The sequence below is a fragment of the Cyprinus carpio genome, chromosome A6, assembly GCF_018340385.1.
Source record: "Cyprinus carpio isolate SPL01 chromosome A6, ASM1834038v1, whole genome shotgun sequence".
NCBI classification, from domain to species: domain Eukaryota; kingdom Metazoa; phylum Chordata; class Actinopteri; order Cypriniformes; family Cyprinidae; genus Cyprinus; species Cyprinus carpio.
The window spans coordinates 20400839-20422571 of record NC_056577.1 but is presented as its reverse complement, the minus strand read 5'-3'; the positions used below and the strand labels follow the sequence as shown (position 1 = coordinate 20422571).

Sequence of the window (21733 nt, the reverse complement as noted above, 5' to 3'; positions counted from 1 at the left end):
AGTGATTAATGACAAAATTTTCATTTTGGGGTGGAGTATCCCTTTAAGACTCGTTTTATGAACCGTTTTAACTTACTGAAAGATTTGAAAGAATCATTCGTTTACGAATCGGACATAGTGAAGATTTAGAGAAAACCAGTTGCACAAGTTCACATCTTCTCAAATTTCTCTCATTCTGTCATTACCAAGGCAAACATATCCTGTGAAATGTGAAAATCGTTCAGTTTAATTACTTATTGTTCTCGTTCTTCTGTTCCAGGTGTAGGCTACAGTGTTTACCTCTCAGTAATTCATATGTATGCATCAGTTGCGAAATAAGAGAGTCACGCATAAATGAATAAATTGCCAGTGGATTCACGATGCTTGGGACAACACACACACACACACACACACACACACACAATGACTCGGATATCGCCGCCCACGCATACTACGCACTCAGCGCTGCTCGCAGTGAGGAGTTCAAGGTTCCCATCACCCCTTTACATAAACACGCGCGTCCCAGATGCGCGCTCTGCCCGCTCCAGCACTCGATCGAGCGCCCACGCGCTACTTTTGTGAGCCATTGAAATATTCTGGTCTTTTCTCTCACTCCCACTCAGAGACGCGCTGAATCACTGCTTTAGTTCATGTTCAGGTAATTCAAGTGAACGCATATGATATAGGCTATGTAACGTTTTACGTTGCTATATTTGACATTTTCGTTTTTCATTTATTTATTTATTTAAACTGCCACCTCCAAAATTGCACAGAAAATCTTACGCTACATAATGATGATGATGATGATGATGACAATAATAATAATAATCTGATTGTTACATTTATTGTCTTGTCGAAAAAAAAATCCAAAAACAGTGCAATCCCCATTCTTAAAGAGTCAAATGCAATCATCTGTAAATATTTTTGATGTGGGATGTGTAGCTGCTGAAACTGAAAGCGTTCATTCAGGGATATAAGGACTCATGTGATGGAGTCTGGCAGGAGATGGCATTTAGCACACCCCCAAAAGACGGCATAAGTCATTTATTCCACACCAGAGCCAGTGTATAATGAGTCAAAAGATCTGTCAGGCATGCCTTCAGATGTTTCTGCCATACACAATCTCTCCAAGTATACAGACTAAATGATTTCTGAGCTATAAATGTCAGCTTGTCCATACAGTTTATTTAAGCTTTCATGTAGTCACTTATAAAAAATTCATTTTAAAACGTATAGCCTAAGTTTTTAGACACATTATTGGCAGATACAATGTTTGCTCCATCAACGAAAATAGTTCTGAATGCAGTCAAAGCAGGAAAAATGTTGTGCATCTCTGAGCAGCACACAGCAGTGGTGTTTAATTAACTAATGAGCAAATCGGTTGAGTGAATGATTCAATATACAGTGACTTGTCGCCACCTACTGGTGTAACGATGTAACAACAGAAAGAGTCGCTGAAAAATCGCCACTACTGAACAGACAGCCTGTCTAGAACACTGAGTGTTATTCGAATACAAGTGAAAAATTGGAAAACATATTCATTCTTTCGATAATGCTCTTTTTCTTTTGGAACTTTTTTAACAAAAATATGCTAAATATCAGAATAACAATTGCCGTCAAGTTTACCATTGCTCTGTAAAATCTTGCAGGTGAAATCCAGTCATATTAACATGAATCTTGGAGTTTCTTGTGTGAGCTGTGCTTTAAATTGCATTAGCGAAATTTTGTGGGCAAAAAAAAAACAATTTTCTTTTTAGTTGTGTAGCGATATATCAATTCGCCAATGCAGTGAATCCTCACACAAAATTCCCAGTCATGTGGATTCCAATTGAAGAAGCTGGATTTTGCCTGCAAAAAATTTGCAGAAAAAAATGAATTTTTTGACAGCGTCAACATTGTTATGCTATTATTGACAATAAACAATGGACCTTTCTTCTTCCTTTTTTTTTTGCCAAAGAATTTAGCTGAAATTTCATAACAGCACTTGCCTGTCCTTTTAAATTATTTGCATAAATAAATAAATACTAAATATACGTAAATATTGCTTAATGTTTTAATAAATATTTTTAATTACAAAAGATCTGCTTACTAGAACTATTACATCATCACAGACTGTTATAGAGCTGTTTTTGTTGTTGTTGTTGTTGTTGCTTTCTTAAATTTATATGACATTGATTGTTATTATTATTATTTTAATATGATACTGTCCTGTTAAGAAGGGGAAAAGAAACTAATAGTCAGGATGTGTTTAGTTTTCCATCGGTGGAGGTCGCCAGTTGTACTGTGCTGGGGCTCATTCAAGAGTGCCATCGATGGGTTTGACTCAAAGCACAGACGCCCACCTCTCCGCTCTCTCCGACTCACTTTCCACCGAGCGCTTCAAGATGGCGGCCGCTTCATCCATCCAGCCGCCGAGCGTGCACGCGATAAAGCGTGAAAATTCACCTCACCCGGAGTCCGACAGCCCCGCGAGCCGACAGGACGAGGACGCAGCATCCGAGGGGCTCTCCATCCTCAGAGATCTACCGGAACTTGATCCCGAGGAAATCGAGAAACGGCTGGAGAAAACTCGCAGAGAGCTGAGCAACAGGAGGAAGATCCTTATTAAGAACCTGCCACAGGATACAACCAACCAGGTAGAGATTCACATTCATCAGCCTGACAGGTGAAAGTTACACCGCTCACTAGTTCACGGGACAAAAGGGCTGTTCAGTAGCTTTTCTTATCATTTTAAGTGTGGTTGTTAGTTTGTTGTTGAGTTTTATTATTCCACGAGTGTGCATGTCACAAAAACAGACATTTAAGCGCACCACCGCTACGATGAATATGTTTCAGACAAAATAAATACATAAATAAAATGGCAAACACCAGTTACAAAAAAGTTAAATTAAAACATTTATCAGTTTGTAATACGGATATAGGGGATCGTCTAATTAAATGTAAACAGTTCAATTTAAGTTGAAAAAGATGAATTAATAGATCAGTGCTGCAACTTTTGCGTTCATCTTCGGGAAAACCTGTCAGTACAACTGTTTGCGCGCGACTCGCCTGCTTTAAAACAGCACCAAATTTCTATTGTAAAACACCGCTGAAATGAAACGAAAACAAATAAGCGGAAAATATGCAGTAAAATAACAACCCGACGGCACCTTTGGATGAACCCGTCTGTACAGAAGAGCTCCTGTGAAGCCGAGTTCACCGTTTATCAAGCTTTCCGTCTTATGTAGCCCCACAACCTCATAAACGCGACTCCAATAACCAATATGCATCCTAACATATGTTCTGTGGAACTGGTGATATAGGCCTAACGTTACTAGACATTTTTCGAAATTAATTGAGTATGTTACTACAAAAGCGCAACGAGTTACATTTTAATACACCCTAATAGGTTTTATTTTGTTTTAGTTGTATTTTTTGTTTTGTTATACTTTGTTAATCCTTCCTTATTGTAACTCTAATTATATTTATTTAAGAGCACGGCTTGCTTGCGTAATGTTTTCTCCGCGCGGCGGCTCTTATTAATTTACCTGGTTGTGGTTGGATGTTGTCTGGAGGCATGTTTGCTCGTGGAGACAGACAGACTGAGTGAGATCCGGCTGAGGGCGTGCAGGCGGGGAGAACGGCACAACGGTGAGCTGAACTCTGAGTGGGAGATTTTCATATTCAACGAGCTGCGTGGCTGCTGCCCATGGCATTTCCTACAGAGTTTTCCTCCACATTATTAATGTCAGTAAACATGTCAGATACCTGGGTCCTTGAGGGAGGTGTAATATTTCCTCAGCTCCAGGAGGAGATGAATGCAGTTAATATCTAATTGTCAGAATCTGCTGAGCAGATGACATTACACTGACGTTTGCACTTCTACAATGCACTTTCATATAAAGTTGTGGTGAATATATCGTGCAGTAGCATATGTTTTTATAGATTCTGTTAATATGTTTAATTGTTATTGACATATTATTTCAGATGCAGCCTCTACTGCATGTTGTATTACGGGCACCTATAACCTTAGACAGCTCGACAGTGAGTAACAGTTTGGAGAAGAGTGTCAGGTGCACACTGCTGCTGTGATAAGGTCACAGAGTAGCGGCTTATCACTGAGAACACGTGTCAGGCAAAGCAGCTCTGTCTCTCTTTCTGTCTGTGTTCCTCATTCATACATACACAATCACTCTGCTCCTTATACTGAATAATTTAGGAGCAGGTCGGTCACCGGTTTGGGCAGGAGAAATGTCAGAAATGAACTCTTCTGATTGGTTGATCTCATCCACCTCCTCACTGTTGAGCTCTGTCTACTTTTCCACAGGATTGCTGTTGGTTTGGGTGTCAGTAGCAGATGCTCAGCAGTGGAGTATGGAAGTGTGTGTCCTCTCTGAATACACAACAAAACATTCACACTTACAGATGGGGTGGGCGAAATAAGCAAAAATGTATCATCATATTGTATTAATGATCTGTTATATTAATATTCTATTATATAACTTTTTGGTCAACAAACATGTGGTTCAGAAAATAATTCAGAAATGTGTATATATATATATATATATATATATATATATATATATATATATATATATATATATATATATATATATATATATAATTCCCGTTTTTGAATCATTTTCTGAACCACATATATGTCTTTAACTTAAATTAACATAAAAATGAAAAAGCATATATATCCACCCCCTTATAGCTACAGTGTATCTTCTGATGGCTACTTCCAGCAGGATAATGCACCATGTCACAAAGCTCAAATCATCTCAGAGTGGTTTCTTGAACATGACAATGAGTTCACTTTACTCAAATGGCCTCCACAGTCACCAGATCTCAGTCCAATCATGGATGTGCAGCCGACAAATCTGCAGCAACTGGGTGATGCTATTATGTCAATATGGACCAAAACCTCTGAGGAATGTTTCCAACACCTTGTTGAATCTATGCCAAGAAGAATTAAGACAGTTCTAAAGGCAAAAGGGGGTCCAACCCGGTACTAGCATGGTATACCTAATAAAGTGGCCAGTGAGTGTGTGTATGCATGTGTGTGTGTGTGTGTATGTATGTATATATATATATATATATATATATATATATATATATATATATATATATATATATATATATATATATGCTTCTTTAATTTTTGTTGTTGTTGTTGTGATAAAGTCATTTTGTAGTGTTTTTGATATATTACTTCTTTAAAACATGTTTTATTAATTTTATATTGGTTTTAATTATTTTATTACAGCCAGTTAAACTAAATGAAAATGAGAAATAGCTGAAATAGTTTTGTTTTTATTTTTTCGTATTTTTTTTTTTTTTTTTAATTATTATTTTATTTAAAGTAACAGTTCTAGTTTAAGTTAACTATAAACCTAAATTAAATATGAAACAAATTACTAAGCGGTCCCCAATCGGTCATCTGTATATATTTGAATGTAAAGTTATTGGAATGCCTGTTCCCTACCACGCGGGGGCATTTTGTACAAACTTGATACAAACAGTCTATCTCAAAATAAAATATATTTAAAACATCAATATTTAGAGTAAATATGTATTCTTAAACTTTAAGTTTGCTAAGAGCTCGGGAATATATCATACTTGAGTTGTAGTCACTTAGAGGTCATTGCATACTGTTTACCTAGTGTTGCTGGATAGAATAAATAGTTTAGCATAATTCCTGAGGTACTGCACACAATAACAACTGCTAGTTCTGTCAGGAGCCAGGCTAGTAGAAAAGCTTGTCCTACCTAGCAACAGTAACCAAGGTCGTGGAGCTTAGTGAAAAATGATCACTAGAGTGAAAATGACAAAATCACAATTAGCATTTTCTGCACATTCCAGAATAAACGTGAGAAAGCAGTGTAATGAAAATTGTGTGTTTTGTAGTGATAGATAGTAGTTAGCAGCTTTCATCAGTGTCACAGGTCAACAACACATTCAGACAACATTACACATCTCATCCTGGCCATGTCTTCTCAAGGACAACAAAGCGTCTTAGTTCTCAGCTGATTCTAAATGATTAACAAGTTAGCATATTTATTCTCTCACTCTTATAAACTGCTCTCTCATTTAGTTTTAACTTCCGTCTTTTAGTTTTAAATCCCCTTGTTAACACAGACGGTCTGTAAAGCATTTGAATAAGTCACATGCAGCATACCTGTGTTTCATTGGTGAACAGGCACAGAGACATTAATCAAGGGCAGTAACCCCCCTCCCTTCTGTTAGCCTTCAGCCGTCCAAGATGTTCAGTTGAATCATAGCGGACTGATGCTGGTCCTGACAGTGTGATCCATATCTGATTGTATCAAGATGCTCACTCAGGCTTTCTCGCCATTTATGGGCCATTACAATGCATGTGTAATGCTCTGTGTTAAGAGAAAGCCATAAGTGAGGCAGACTTGTGTGGAAAGTGTCTTGTTGACTCTAATTAGAGCAGGGGGAGGGAGTGCACTGCTCTTTGAAATGGCAAAGAAAGTGAATTAGACAGTGTACTGCAAAGGACTGAACAGAATGTGAAGTTGAAAAAGCATGTCAGCATGTCAGTGCTGTCTACTCAATTTGATTTGGTTTTCATACATATTGAAGATGAATGTGTTAGTGAATAGTTTGATGGATATGACTCAGGGTTCCCACGGGTCCTTGAAAGTTTGTGAATCTGAATTTTTTTTTTCAAGGCCCTGGAAAGTTTTTTAAAATAAACATATATTGACACAGGTGCTCGAAAGTGCTTGAATTTATTTTGTGCAAGAAGTTTTATATGGAAAAAATTCCATATTATTCCCTCTGGTCCACTAATGTGTTATTTCGCTCAAGACTTGGTGGCCTGTGCATAGCTTGCTTGATTTACATTAGTTACGCGCATTTACGCGTTACGTTAAGTGTTTCCCAAATGAGGTACTTTGTGTTGTACATTGCCATGATGTTAGAGTGACCATATTTCCTCTTTTTCCAAGACATGTCCTCTTTTTGGATCTTAAAAATGCCTTCGGCCTGGATTTCTGAACCTCCCAAAATGTCAGGGATTCGGCTTTTGCTTTCTACAGTCGCCAATGATTGTGTGAGTTCTTGTATTAGAGCGCCACTAGGGACAGTTTTCTTAATCCCGCTGCCAATAAATTTCTGACCATTATTACCCGCTCCCGTGATTTTTGTGTCCAGTCCCACCTGCTCCCACAAACATTCTAATATTGCATAATTTTCGTGCATCAGCGAGCATCTATCAATATGCATAATAAGTATTTAAATCTCTTTTAAATAAGCGCTCGCTGTTCACTTTCACTTCTGTTTACGCGATCATGCACGCTCTGTGTAAAGTAAGATCAGATATTTGTCATTAAGCTCAGGATTTGTTGAGCAGCAGATCCTCCAGCATGGTCTATCAGCCATCTCTCTCTCTTCAACCCATGATCAGTCAAATCTGACTCCTGCAGCTCATGTTGAATGCAGGGTTGCCAAGTCTGCGTTTTTTTTTTTCTCATAATTTGATGCAAAGGTAATAAAAGACAAAGTACAGTGGTATAAATGTACATACATTTTCTTATGTAAATCTAAAATGCAAAGAGTATAAATATAATTAATTTGAATATAAAATTACATTTGTAATCAGAGTCTGAGAAAAGGCTCCATTGCATTTTTTTCGTTCTGTGGAACACAAAAATAGAACTACTGTTGTCCTTGCAGTGAAATGCAATGACCAGGGATTAGACAGTCTCCTTTAAAATAAACAAAACCATAAAAGTATTAATAAATGGTTAGTTCACCCATATGAAAATTGTCATCATTTATATCATTTACCTTCATGCCGTTCCAAACCCAAAGACATTTGTTGATCTTCGAAACACCAATGAAGATATTTTTAATGAAACCTGAGAGATTTCATAAGCACTTTATTTTTACAGTCCTGTTCCACGTGTACATACTATGTACTTATTTTAACAATTACAATAACTGGGTAATAACTAGGTACTACCCTTATCCCTAAATAGGGCCCTATGATTTCCGGGATGCAGAAAACACTGACGGAATCACGGAATCCAGTTATTCAAAACTGAATTTACTGTATAGCGTGGAATGTCACAGAATTTGCCAAAATTTGGATGGATAAATCAAAAGTAGGTCAGTACACTTAAATCAAAATGGGACATGAACTAGTGTCTGTGAATATTAAACCACAAAAATACTATTTAAATATGAATCCTGCATGTTCTGCAAGTCTCTGTGTGAATGAATTGCACACACACTGAAGCGTGTGTGATGCTCGCTGTGTTTTCAGCCTCTGCCTCCTCAATATATACGTATAATATAATCTCTAGAACTGCTCTGAAAGTCATTTCATGAGAATTTTACCTTTTTTTTTTTTTAAGAGAAAAACTGCTCAGTTGATGTGGATTCATTTTAAATCACCAAATACACAATTTCAGGTCCTCAGCAAAATCATAGTTCGACAGATCGCCGACATTACAAGAAAGTTCATCTCACTGTGAACAGTAACTCAGCACAGCACACATTAACAGCTCCATGCTGTTGCAGTTTGCCATGTGCCCTGCTGAATCCAGAAGTCCCTTTGTCATAATCAAATGTGTGCTTCTGGATGTTCCTTATGACCAGCTAGAGAAAACACAAAGCCAGTGTGGGCACCTCTGGTTTATCTCTGTTAACACACGTTCGGGATGTGACAGCAGGGCCTGCTGTGTGCATAAAAGGGAAGAGGAAGAGATTTATGAGACAGTGTATGTGTGTGTTTATCTGATGGATAACAGCGGACGCTCTGTTTCTGTGTTTGGCTGCAGTACACCTTTGTTGTATCAATTTTCATAATGATAAAAGAACAAGTTTGTATGGCACCCCAATATACTGCATCGGGATGATCGCTCACTGAAAGTATTACTGAATATTTGATATTTTGATATTTTATGTTTTTATTTTTATGTTTCGCCAGAAAAAAAATGTTTATACATCTTAAGTTGATTTTACAAAATGAAGAAACCCTTCTGAAAGAGACATTTTATGTCTCAGATTCTCTCTAAATAATGGCTGGAGGCCAATTTGCGACATTACTCACATAATGCGCCAACATTCTTTCCTCACACAAATGAAATCATCAGCTCTATACAATATACTGTATAAGCATGCAAGATAAATGATTGCCCTATAAAGTTAACACCTTGTTAAACCAGTTATGCATCTCTTCAAATCCCTAGTATGAGGCTATATATTTATATATTGTTTAGTTATATTTTGTTTAAATTTCTGCTGCAATAAATACTCACTTTTCAGAAAGAGTACTCTCTACAGACTATAGTGCAATAATGCACTGGATAAATATATTACTGTATGTAGTGTATTTTGGTGATGTATTTGTGTTTTTATAAATTAAAAAAGGTGTATTGGTTATTTTATGCTATTATTGAAATATAAAGCTTATTCACAATTTTAGCTCCGGGTTTTCCATTTACTCACCAGTAAATGAAAGAGGAACAACTTTCAGACGATCAAATTTGAGGAACTAACTGCTAATAATATAATTTGTGTAATGTAAATATCCAATACATTGTAGCATTAATTTGCTCACTTTTTGTCTCTTTTTCGTTTCCCCCAGGAGGTCCATGAAATTCTACGCGAGTACGAGCTCAAATACTGTTTTGTGGACCGGAACAAGGGAACAGGTAATTGGCCTCCATCAGTCATCCTAGTGCTCTCATGTTTCTAATGGTTCTCTTCCATCTGAGCCATCAGAATCCAGACCTCTGAAAAAAACGGCACATGTTTGCCTACTTAACACACCTGAGATTTATTTCCTGTGGTGGTGAATGAGGACTTACAGATAATTGTTGAAAGGTCTCAGCTCTGTAACTGCAAAAATGTTGCCTGTTCCTCTGAAGTTAAGTGAAGCTTTGAGGTTATTTGAGTTTGTACATTCTGTCACTGTGTTGATTTGTCCTCTTTTTTTATCTTTGTTCTGTTTAAAATATTGAATCAAATGAGCAGGTGCATTTTAGATTTCATATATTATTTTAACTACAATATAATAAAATAATAAATAAAATGTAATAGTATTTTAACTTCAGTCCATCACTTAAAATAATGATCTAATACATCCTGAAGAGCTGCTATTTCAGCTGGATTCCAGACAATTTGAAAGCTCAGGGTGACTTCCAAAACAAACCAAGCTTGTCATTGTCATCCATGCTGAAAAACAATTTTAAGTCTAACATATGGTAATAAATTCTTGAAGATAAATAAGGGAAGATAAACAAAATGCTCTGAAGTTAAGCAAAAGTGTATTCTGTTATTCAGTTTGAGGATTATTTGCTATTGTTGCAAATGGGAATGTAAAAAAATATATATTGGTTGTCGTTTCTGTATACTATAAAAGTTTACCCAACTATGAATGTGAAAAAGGTCCATGTGGGAAACTTAATAAGCTTTCATTCTCAGAGCTGTCAAAATAAAAGTCCTGTTTCCAAAACTTATCAACCAAACAGAAAAACGTATCGGCCCAAGTGCTAATAATTAAAAACGGCAAAATATGAGCTGATATATTGCATTACTTTTGACACCAGCCGTAGTCAAGCCACACATAGCTACTGTTGGATTGAGCCTCAGCTGCACTATTACTGCGATTACAGCTGCACATTTCACACATGGGCATTTTTCACAGTCCAGTGCTAAACCCAAGGCTGATTATCAACCTGCACCTTCATGTCACGCCGGGATTCTGGCCTGCTAAATGTCGTCAGTACCTAAAACCCCTGGCAGCACTGCAAACATTCCCACATGCTCTAATTAGCAGTATCTAGGGATAAAGGTGAAACACCGTGATGATCTCATCCTCCAGCCGTTCGGGGCTTGTCACCTCCTGCCAGCACCCCAGCAGAGGCTCCGGTGTCAAAGATCAGAGTCCAGTGTGCCTGCAGGAGGTGGAATGGTGCTTGTGCTCTTTAATACTTGCCTGAAATATTCAGAACAATTTAAAAATGAGCGATTCACATAGACCTGTTCTTTCAGTTAGAGATGAGTTTAAGTGAAGAGCTGTGAAGAGTGTAAAAGAATGAGGAACTACCATGAGAGGAAATGAGGAAAGGTTGATAGAGACTGCAGGGAGAGAAAGCAATCAGAGATTGAAGAAAGAATTACAACTTATATGATGGTGAAAGATGGGGAAAAAAAGAAATCCTACAGAAAAAGAATTGTTGTCTCCTCTGGCGTTCAGCCCAGAATTGAAATATGCTCTGATATTCCCAATGCTGGAGGCTTACAGTAAGGGAATTAAACACCTCCCCCCCTATTCCTCATGTTATAGTTGCTTCATACTGCATTATGAATGTTCCTAGGCTAAATGATCTGAACATATGCTTTTAAGGCCTGCCAGGGAAGAGCTGCCTTCCAAAACAAAAATAGTGACAATAGTGGCAAGCTCTCCTTTCAAACGCCGGTTCTTAGAAGCACAAGTCCGTATTGTTACTGATCTGAAATGTTCAGTGTCAGTGCTTTATTTCAGGTTTTGCTGCCTATGTCTTTGTAAGGTCATTTCAGTCTGCCATAAATGTAAGTTACTCGTGTGTCTTGGGAAGTACAGTATATGGAGGTCCTCAGTGCTCAGACTCCATGTTATGCACCTGCCACACAACACAAAGACATAAACATCACCTAGACAAGTTGAGTTTAATAAAATCAGCCCAGCTTTGCATTCACACTCAGTTCTTTCATTTCTAAAGCCTCTTTAGAGATGGTAAAAGTCACTTGTGTGCCTGTGAATCTCCCCCATAACTTTTAAATGCCAAACAAGGCTGGTGGACAGCTTTCTCCTTTAGCAGCTGCAGGCCCTCTAGCTTTATAAATGTTTAGATTGCCTGGAAAGCGAGGCAGTTTTCCTTCAGAGCGGTATGTTCAGTCTGTGGTATGCTGATGATGTAAATTATGAGCTGTACTGTCTGACCTCTAGTGTACTATATAGCCCCTGTAGACTGATGCAGGTGTGTTGTGTTTAAGGGATTTTTAGGGCTGTTGTTAGTAGAGTCTGACCGATATGGGTTTTTTGGGGCCGATACCGATATTAGGGAGTAAAGAAAGTCAGATATCGACATATCGGCAGATTTTCTTTATGTGAATATTGTAGTACAGTACTAGTCAAAAATTTGGACACACTTCCCATTTGTGTGTGCAAAATTTTGCCTGGTTCTGTATATAGAATACAGTATATACATAAACAGAATATGTATATATATATATATATATATATATATATATATATATATATATATATATATATATATATATATATATAATATATATATATATATATAACAGATTTTTAGCAATGTTAACTCAAATGTGGTGATCAAACACATGATGTGACCAAAATATGTAATGGAGGCAGGGTTTTCAACAATTTCTCAATAAACTTTATTATCTAAAATGAGCCTGACATCAGTGCACTTCACAGTACGCTTCACATCACCTATTATAAATAACTTTAAAACACAATAGAACTATATATATATATATATATATATATATATATATATATATATATATATATATATATATATATTTATAACTTGAATTAAGAAAATAAACAAGTTAACTGTGTAGGGCAGTAGGGCAACAAGCTACTGCCAATCCAACGGGGGCAGGTTTCATATTTAAATAGTCTTTTTGCAGTTTGATATTCACAGACACTAGTCTATATCGTGATTTGATTTAAGTGTACTGACATGTTTTTTATTTATTCATCAAAAATATGACAGATTCCGTGAAATTCTGCGTTATTGTCACGATTCGCTTTGGGAAGAATGATGGAGACACAGAGAAACATTCACAGTCTTTAATACTTGAATCACAGGGGTAAATCCACAACAGGAACACGGGAAACACACGGAAGAATGATGTAGAGAGGGGTTGATGTTATAAGTATTTGATTTTTGTGTCGCGGTGAGCTCCGGTGCGCCACAGACGTGTGCAGTGATGTGCAGATCAGCTCTGAGATCTGCTGTTAAAAATTAACCACCCATTCATCATATCATCATGCAAAACTAAGAATTAAAATCATTGTAATGTGATGATACTTTAGGTGCGGTTGGGTGGCGGGCGGACAATTTGAAGTAGCGAACTCGGGTGAAGTACACTACAGTGACCTGGGTTGCCAGTAGCAAACAATGCAGCAAGCTCTGCTGGACAAACAAATAGGGATGTAATTATTAACCGCGAGCTGGTTGAAAATTAATAAAAATATGTGACGATTCAAATTGGTTGAGATGCTAAACAAATCGCGATTCAGTTAGGGATAGTAGTTTATATAAATTTGTATGTCTGAGGGGAACTTACTGTCTTTAGAAATGTTTAGATGGTATTTTTTCTTTTCATCTTGCCTCTGTATAATGCAAGTTCATAAGCGCAGCGCTGCTTTGTTTACAGTGGAAACTTAGGAAACGCTTTAAGCGCCGCCTGCTGGAAGAGAGTGAATCTGCGTCTCATTCAGCTCGTCTACTGTTTCTGTTTCATGCAGATATTTTTTTTATGTATAGTTTCACAAAACTGAAGTCAAATCATTCTGTTTCTGCTTCAAATTTCAAAATTATACAATCTAATTAAGATTAAAAACTGCTCATGTTGCATGTATGCAGCATCTTTGTTTGGATCATGATTAAAATGCAGTGGTTGCCTGCCTCTAATTTTAAATGGAAAGAGCACAAACAAAGCTTTATTTTGTTTATATGAAGAGATTTATTTTATTTGTGTTACTTGTTTATTTGATTCTGAGCTTGTTTTAAAATTTCAATTTAGTTTTGTTATTAGCATTTACATTATATTTAAATTTTGTTATTTAGCAGACGCTTGTATCCAAAGCAACTTACAAAGGAGGAAAATAGAAGCAATCAAAACCAACAAAAGAGCAATGATATGCAAGTGCTATATTAGTATATTATTATAGTGTTATATTTCAATTTCACAAAGAAACGTGCAGAATTTTGTCCAAGCAATAATAAAAGGACGCATTTAATTTATAATTTGTCTTAAATCTCATTTTGTTAAAAAAAAATCATGAATCGAATCGTGACTTGAGTAAATCTTTACATCCCTACAATTTAAGTAATTACACCATTTAGAAGCATTTAATCTGTGTAATGTTGGTGCTCATCGTTTACTCTGGTAAAAGGTCAATAAGTTCTGTAAAAAAAACTAATTTCTGTGGCATATTAGCCGATACTGATATATCTGTGACATGCTCATATCGGCCGATATAAACGGTAAAATGATATATTGGTCGGGCTCTAGTAACATTAAGCAAAGATGCCAACATCTAAGTTGCATAGTTTAGAAGTTGCATACCTCAGCTGAGTAGCTGCCATGGAGATGATAACAGATATCTCTCTCCAGGTATATTAGACTTTGGGTGACTCAAACAAATAGAGCAATGTTTTGATAGCATCACAGAGCCAGTATGTTTACACTATTTGGTTAAATCAACATACGAATCACTCAAGTTCTTGGGATAAATTATAGGATGTATACTGTTTATTGAGAAATATTATTACAGTTTAAAATAACTTTTCAAATTTATATTTGTAAATTGTAATCTATCTTGTAATGGCAAAAGCTGAATTTTCAGCAGCCATTATTCCAGACTTCAGTGTCACATGATTTCATAATTCAAGTATTCTGATTCACTGCTGTAGAAAAAAATAATTGTTATTATTAGTGTTGAAAATGGTTCTGCTGCTTTGCCACCCGTAGTTGATTGTTTGCTTCAGTTGCACTGACAAGGACTGAAATGCTCCAGAAAAGCTCTTTTCATGCTGAGCTAATCAAAATGACCACAGATGTTCACTGCTCAAATAGCTTTGTGTGCCATTGAGAAGGTGATTAGCTACACCTTTACACAGTTTACAAATACAGCTGTAAATACAGTAAATACAAATACAGAGTAAATACAGCTGGATAAAACAAAAACTGCATCCATCTTCATTTCAGGTTGAAAAGCAACAAAATGTGATTCTTTTAAGGGGGGGGGGGGTGATTATTTTACTGTGTGTGTGTGTGTGTGTGTGTGTATGTATATATATATATATATATATATATATATATGTTTGTGTGTATAATTCTTTACTGATTGCATATAAGAAAGTTCCTAAGTACAATTAATTAATTTTTATTTAAAAAAAATAATTAAGAAGCTCTCATATTTTCTTAAACATTTTTTAAGTATATATATATATATATATATATATATATATATATATATATATATATATATATATATATATATATATATATATATATATATATATATATATATAATATTTTTGAAGACATCTTAAAAAATAAAATCTACTAATATTTTTAAGCATCTTCTTTTTTTTCTCTGTTAGTATCCCTCTGAATGTTTTAGCAGCATGATAAAGCAGTTTCACTCAAATAAAAGAGACAGAAGGACAGGAGGAAAGAAAAGGACTCAAGTTTTAGAAGAAGATACATGATTTATTTTTATTCACATCTCTTATGGGTGAAATGTTTTAGGTTTACCGGTAATAATCTTGCTTGGGTTTATTGTTTAGGTATTTCTGGACATTGGAATCTGAGAGCTGGTGTTATTGCACTTAGGAGTGATGTGGAAGTACAGACTTACAGCAGCTGGAGAAAATGCAGAGAAGAAAGTAATACAAGAGAACCAGCTGTACACACTAGTTCATTTGATTGAATTGTCAGTGTCTGGGAAGGCCATTAGGGATCAGACCTTCTTCTGTCTCTCCTCCCTTCCGTTAACATGACTGCATAGCTTTTCCAGTAAAATCATGCACGTTGTGAAGTCTACTTTGAGTTTTTTTTTTCTTCTTTTTTCTATTTCTGCTCCTAATGGAGGTGGTAAGAGTGGCTTGTGTAGAAGTTTTTCCCTGTAATTACAAAACAACAGAGGGTGTGTGTGTGTATGAATGTGAAGAGGTGCACACTCTCATAGAGGGATTTGCTCCGGGCTGTTGCTTCCTCTCTTTAGGTAATGAGGAATATTTATCTTCCATCTCCTATGCAAAGTTTACTCAAGATTCGCCTCAGTGAGCCCAACAAATTGGCTTCGTGGTTTGAAAGCAATTGTTAATGGCTGTGCATTACGAAACAAAGCCTGTTAATTTAACATTTAGAATCCACCATCAGCAGTCCTGGATTTTCCCATCCTCTGTAGTTATAGAATTAAAAAAGCTCGGTTGTTTCAATAGGGGCATCATTCCATGATGGAATTCTGAAGGAATGTGTGGTGTTCCGGATTGGCAGTGGAATGACAATGGATGCAGTGGGCATGGGAATTAAAGTTTAACAATGGGACTTTTGTTTAAACTGCACTGTCCTGTATTGAAGACACATACAGATCAAAAGCGCTTACGCTGGACTAACTACACCAGCTCAATTGGCCCAGTTAACAAAGATGCTAAACTACATAACTAATTTCTAAATTTTTGAATATGCATATAACAATTTGAACACTTTGCATAACAAGCTCTTGAAATTTAAGTACTGAAGAAAGTTTATTATTAGTTGTTGTTGTTTTTTAACAGTATCTATAGTTGCAGGCCTTTCTGTGCTGAGGTCTTCAGATCTCACCTGTTAACTGTCACTTGACACTTTTCTTTCGGACTTATGCAGTTGAAATGTCTGTAGAGTGCTTTGAAGCTGCTTTAGTGACCATGATGTTGAGAGACTTTGATAAAGTCTCTCTGCATACATTTTATCCTCATTCAGCCTCATAATATATAAGGGTTCACGTACAGCCCTGCATATTTTGCCCAATTATTTTTGCCCAATTATTATATTATATATAGGCCATCAATGTTCTGGCCTTTCATGGGCTACTGCACTTGGTGTGATCAAGAGGTGCTCATATACGCCCTTTTGTGAAGCTTTTTTTTTTGTTTCCTTGCATATTTTTTAAAAAGTATCAATTAGGGATGGTTATGTCATGGTATCTAATTAAGTGATTAAACCCTTTTGCTTTTTGTGTTGCATTGTGTTCATTTACAAGGTGAAAATGGGCTGGTTATGACTGATACGAGGTCATAAAAAGAGCTAATTTATGGATGTTCTTTTTAATGTCAAGCAAAGCTGCACAGAAAATGGAGGAAAAGCTTAATAGCACAGAATCGCTTGGCCATGAGGAGTTTTTCTGCTGAGGAATATTTTGAATATTTATATTATATTATATTATATTATATTATATTATATTATATTATATTATATTATATTATATTATATTATATTATATTATATTATATATTATATTATATTATATTATATTATATTCAGCAGAACAGCTTAATGCTGTATTAAGCTTTCTGCCAGATTGAGGTTAGCTAAATGCTTACCCTGTGTGCCTCTTAGAAGACACAGTGGGTGACTACAGCTTTATACTCACTTCAGATATTTTTAATTTTTTTACTTTGTCAGTCCTGGATGTAGTAACATATTTAGAATACATTGTCTCCCACAGTACAAATCCTTCAAATATGGACGTTTATGCAGACAATAGCTTAAAAATGTTCAGCCATCAGTTCAGCATCTCAGGATTCTTCTCATGCCTGTGACAGCACTTCACTGATCTCTCTCAACAGTGGCTTATCAAGCAGAGAGACAGCACAGATAACAGCTGAATTCAAGTCCCAAAGGGAGGAGAAGAACACCATTAGAAACCCACATGCTGTCATTTCACGCCTCAATTCTTATGTGCGCTGTTGTTTGCTGTGCCCAGTTTCTAAATGACTGATTTGCAGCCTTAAAATTAATTGGCGTGTGAGCGTTCACATTCACATTCACTCCCAACGGACAGTTCATCAGCATGTTCAGTGACAAATCATAGCTGTTAAAAGTACTTCTAGCTGACACGAGTGGTCTATGAGGGAAACACACCGGAAATGGCTGCCCACTCTCTTGGCTCATGTCATGTTGTAGTTGTCCTTCGAGAATCACAAATTGGGAAAAGAGCATTGTGTTCTGGCCTGCTGACACTGATACTATATATATATATATATATATAATGTGTTTATATAGTATATATATAATATATATATCTATATATATATATATATATATATATATATATATATATATATAAAATCATGGTTAAAGAATTTGGGTAAATCTCACGAAAACGTAAAAAAAACTATAAAAATAAAATAAAATGAAATATTTTTTTGTGCTGTTTTCTTTTTTAGGCCTATTTTGCATTGTTTAAATGATAATTAAGTGTGTTTAATTAAGTTCCCTCAAATGATCATTACCATAATGCGTACAAACATTTTTCTTTTAAGCTTTAAAAATTAATGTAATGCGTACAAACATTTTTCTTTTAAGTTTTAAATAAAGTATCTATTCTTATATGTTACAAATATTTCAGCAAAATACTTGTAGTGCCTTTATTACTTTTTCATTATTTTATATATATTTTTAATTAATATTAATATAAACTAAAAAAAATTAAGCCAGTATAAAGGCAATACAACACACTATGATGCATAAATTAGTGGTAATTTTGAGGTGAAATATGATATGATCTTCACAGGTTCAGACAGTTTTTTGGTGATGCATGTGTTTATGTGATGGTACGATGTACGTCATTTAAACAGCATGAGCACTCCATCAGAACAACCACCCTGCATGCATCTCAATCTCACAGATGATGAAGATCGAGAGAGGGGGCCGCGAATGGATCCAATAGCGGTGTGGGGGTCTCATTGTCCACTTGAAGCTTTAGAGGGGCTTTTTACGGGAGCGTGTGGGAGTTAACTGCTCGGCCCGACAACCACTTCAGCAGTGGAAAGCAGAAGGAGATCATCATTAATTGATGCAGTGGCAAATGTAGGCGGCTTTGGAGAAGGAGCACACAAACTCTCACACTCAATCATGAACACACAGGAGGACAAAGGCCAAAGTCGTGGCTGCTGAAGAACACATTTGAATATTGACGCTGGGTAATGTTAGCATTTAACTGATCCATTATCGGGCATCTTTGCCGCGCAGCTGGAAATGGGAATTACAATGTCATTTAGTTTGTTTTTCTGTTTTGACTGTCTTGTATGCAAGGTTTTTTCAGATATATTTTGCTTATATTGTGCAAGGAGATTTTTTTAGGACACTCCATGATAATAGTAGCAGATCCTCTAACATAGGCTCATTGAAAAAACATACCTATACCTACGTTGTTGAAAAAAAAACTCCAAAAATGTACATATACATAAAATCCACTGCAGTTTCCAGCTGAAATGAACCCTAGTGGCAGTAAAACACCAACCATTTTTATTTCTTTTCACACAAATTACAATTACAAGAGCTGATTATAAGGGATGTAACGATTCACTCAACTCACGATGCTATACGATTCACAATACTTATTACACAATATGATTTTCTTTTCTTTTTTTCTCTTTTTTTTTACAAAATGAGATTTAAAACATTATAAATGAAAAGATGTCCTTTTATTATTGCTTGGACAAAATGCTGAACATTTCTTTGTGAAACTGAAATATGAAAATTTAAAACAAACCCCAAATCAAATAAATAAAAACACAAATAAAAAGATATTTTTATATAAACAAACTAAGGCTTTTCCTGTGCTCTTTCCATTCAGTTAGAGAGGCAACCACTGCATTTTAATCATGATCCAAATAAAGATGCTGCATGAGCAGTTTTTAATCAAAATTAGATTGTGTAATTTTGAAATCTGAAGCAAAAACAGAATGGTCTGACGTTAACTTTGTTGAATTATTCTACATAAAACATCTGAACAAGACAAAAACAGCAGGTGGGCTGAATGAGAATGCAGATTCACTCTCTGACAGCAGGTGGCACTTCTGGTATGGCAGCGGTGATGCATTTTTTTGTTTGTTGCTGTTGTAAAAGAAGCTGCTTGACCCTGTTGATGAACACTGCTTTAATATGCATTATTGATAGTCAATGTTTTAATGTGAGTTATACAGAAACTTTTCTAAAGACAGTCAGTTCCCCTCAGAGATACATTCATATAAACTCTCACCCTAAAATGTGTTCGTTTAATATCTCAACTGATTTGAATCATCACATATTTGTATAGATTTTCAGTCAGCTTGCAGTGCAGTTACATCCCTACTGATGTAAGGTATAATTAACGACGGGCCGTTGAATTATGAGGAAAAATAATGCACACCGAATCGGAGTGGCCGTTACATCTCGGGTGTGCATAATTTTTCTAATCATTTAATGGCCTGGAGTCAATTATTCCAATTATACTATGGCTACCACACCTCAAGACATCGATCAGATGATATATTTAAAGGGATTCGTCTGGTTTTTGTACTTAAATCACTATTGTGAGAAGGATTATTTCTTCCGCATCTCATCCAATACCTCTTTTGCTGGTTCCAAAATGTCATTTTAAAGCTGGTAATGGAGGCTTGAGCCGTTGATAGCATTCTAATGCAGTTATTAATGAAGTTATTAGAAAGAGAGCGAGAGAGACAGAAACACACAGAGAAAGAGAAAGAGAGAGAGAGAGCTTGTGTGAATTAGGCTACCTCTGTGCATCCCTCAACAGTGTTCTGCAGCAGCGTCTCTACACAGCGCTGTTATAACCTCACTAGTGAGAAATGTCATGTGTATTTACTTTCGGAAAATCGTCTGTCATGTTGTTGTTTTTGTTAGTCCTGTAATTTTCGTTATTACGGTTTTGTATGGGTTTTGATTTTTAAGTGTAATTAGGTATTGAGTTCTGCCTGGAACTACGTTCACCATGTGTTTCCCAGAAAATAATTGCACACCTCAGAATGTTTGTCAGCCAATCAGATTCAAGCATTCAACGGCCCCGTAGTATAATATTCATTGATAAAAACTTATTTTATGTGCGGTTTGAAAGGAGTGAAATTATTTCCTTATGAAATAATTTCTTTGTGAAGCCAAACATTCAGGAACTCTCGCAATGCAAATGCAACAAAACAATGGGCTTTGATCTGTTTGTGAAGCCAAACACTCAGGAACTCTCGCAATGATTTGATCAGATAGGAAGATCTAGAAGAAAGACCATTTACTCTTTGGTCCCTTCACCCATCTTTTCCCCCTGGGTACATGGTCCAGGTCACTAAAAGTCGACAGTGAAATGCCAAGAACTCAAGTTACTATTCTCACATGAAACATTTACTATACTGTATCTTCAGGATTCATGATCGTAAACTTTTCATGTTTGGTATCATTTTAAAGGTCTCTGTGTGATTGGTAAAATGGTCCCAATTTCACAGTAGTCACTTGAATTATAAGAAACATTAAGTTGTGAGGAGTGTGTTTCATATGCTCCATACTATGTATCTTCCTGAAGTCAGGTATACTATTATTTATTTAAAAATGTAACTGTGTTAAACACATTGTGCCTATAGAGCACATTGTATAGTTGTTTGTGCTACTACATGTGCATACTGGCTAGTTAAGTTAATTCTCTAAAACACCTGAGTGCTTTGCTATGCATTTTAGACCATGTGTCTTAAATTAGGTTAACTGTTACATGTGTGACTATGTTAAATTTGTGTGCCTCCTGCGTGGATCGCTTGGCTGTTCCCCATATGGCTTCAGTGTCTATGTGCAGGAGCAAAGTTGCAACACAACTACAATGTGATTCACAATTACGCTATCCTTTCTAAATTGGCTTCTAATTGTTTCATTATGTAATTGACATGATACAATTTTACCTGACTGATAATAAAATGTTATATTTGATGTATTTTGAACTCTCCTGAAATCATTA

At 36.0% G+C, this 21733-nt stretch overlaps 1 protein-coding gene across 2 annotated transcripts in view; it reads left to right on the top strand.

Moving 5' to 3' along the window:
• The first annotated feature begins 2281 nt into the window (after positions 1-2281).
• Positions 2282-21733, top strand: part of LOC109104353 (ribonucleoprotein PTB-binding 2-like) — a 57735-nt gene continuing 38283 nt past the window's right edge. For both annotated transcript variants that reach the window (XM_042758358.1, XM_042758356.1), the window contains exons 1-2: positions 2282-2615; positions 9581-9647. In XM_042758358.1, coding sequence (XP_042614292.1) covers positions 2292-2615; positions 9581-9647 — 391 coding nt within the window. In that variant the 5' untranslated portion in view covers positions 2282-2291. The remainder of the gene's footprint in view (positions 2616-9580; positions 9648-21733) is intronic.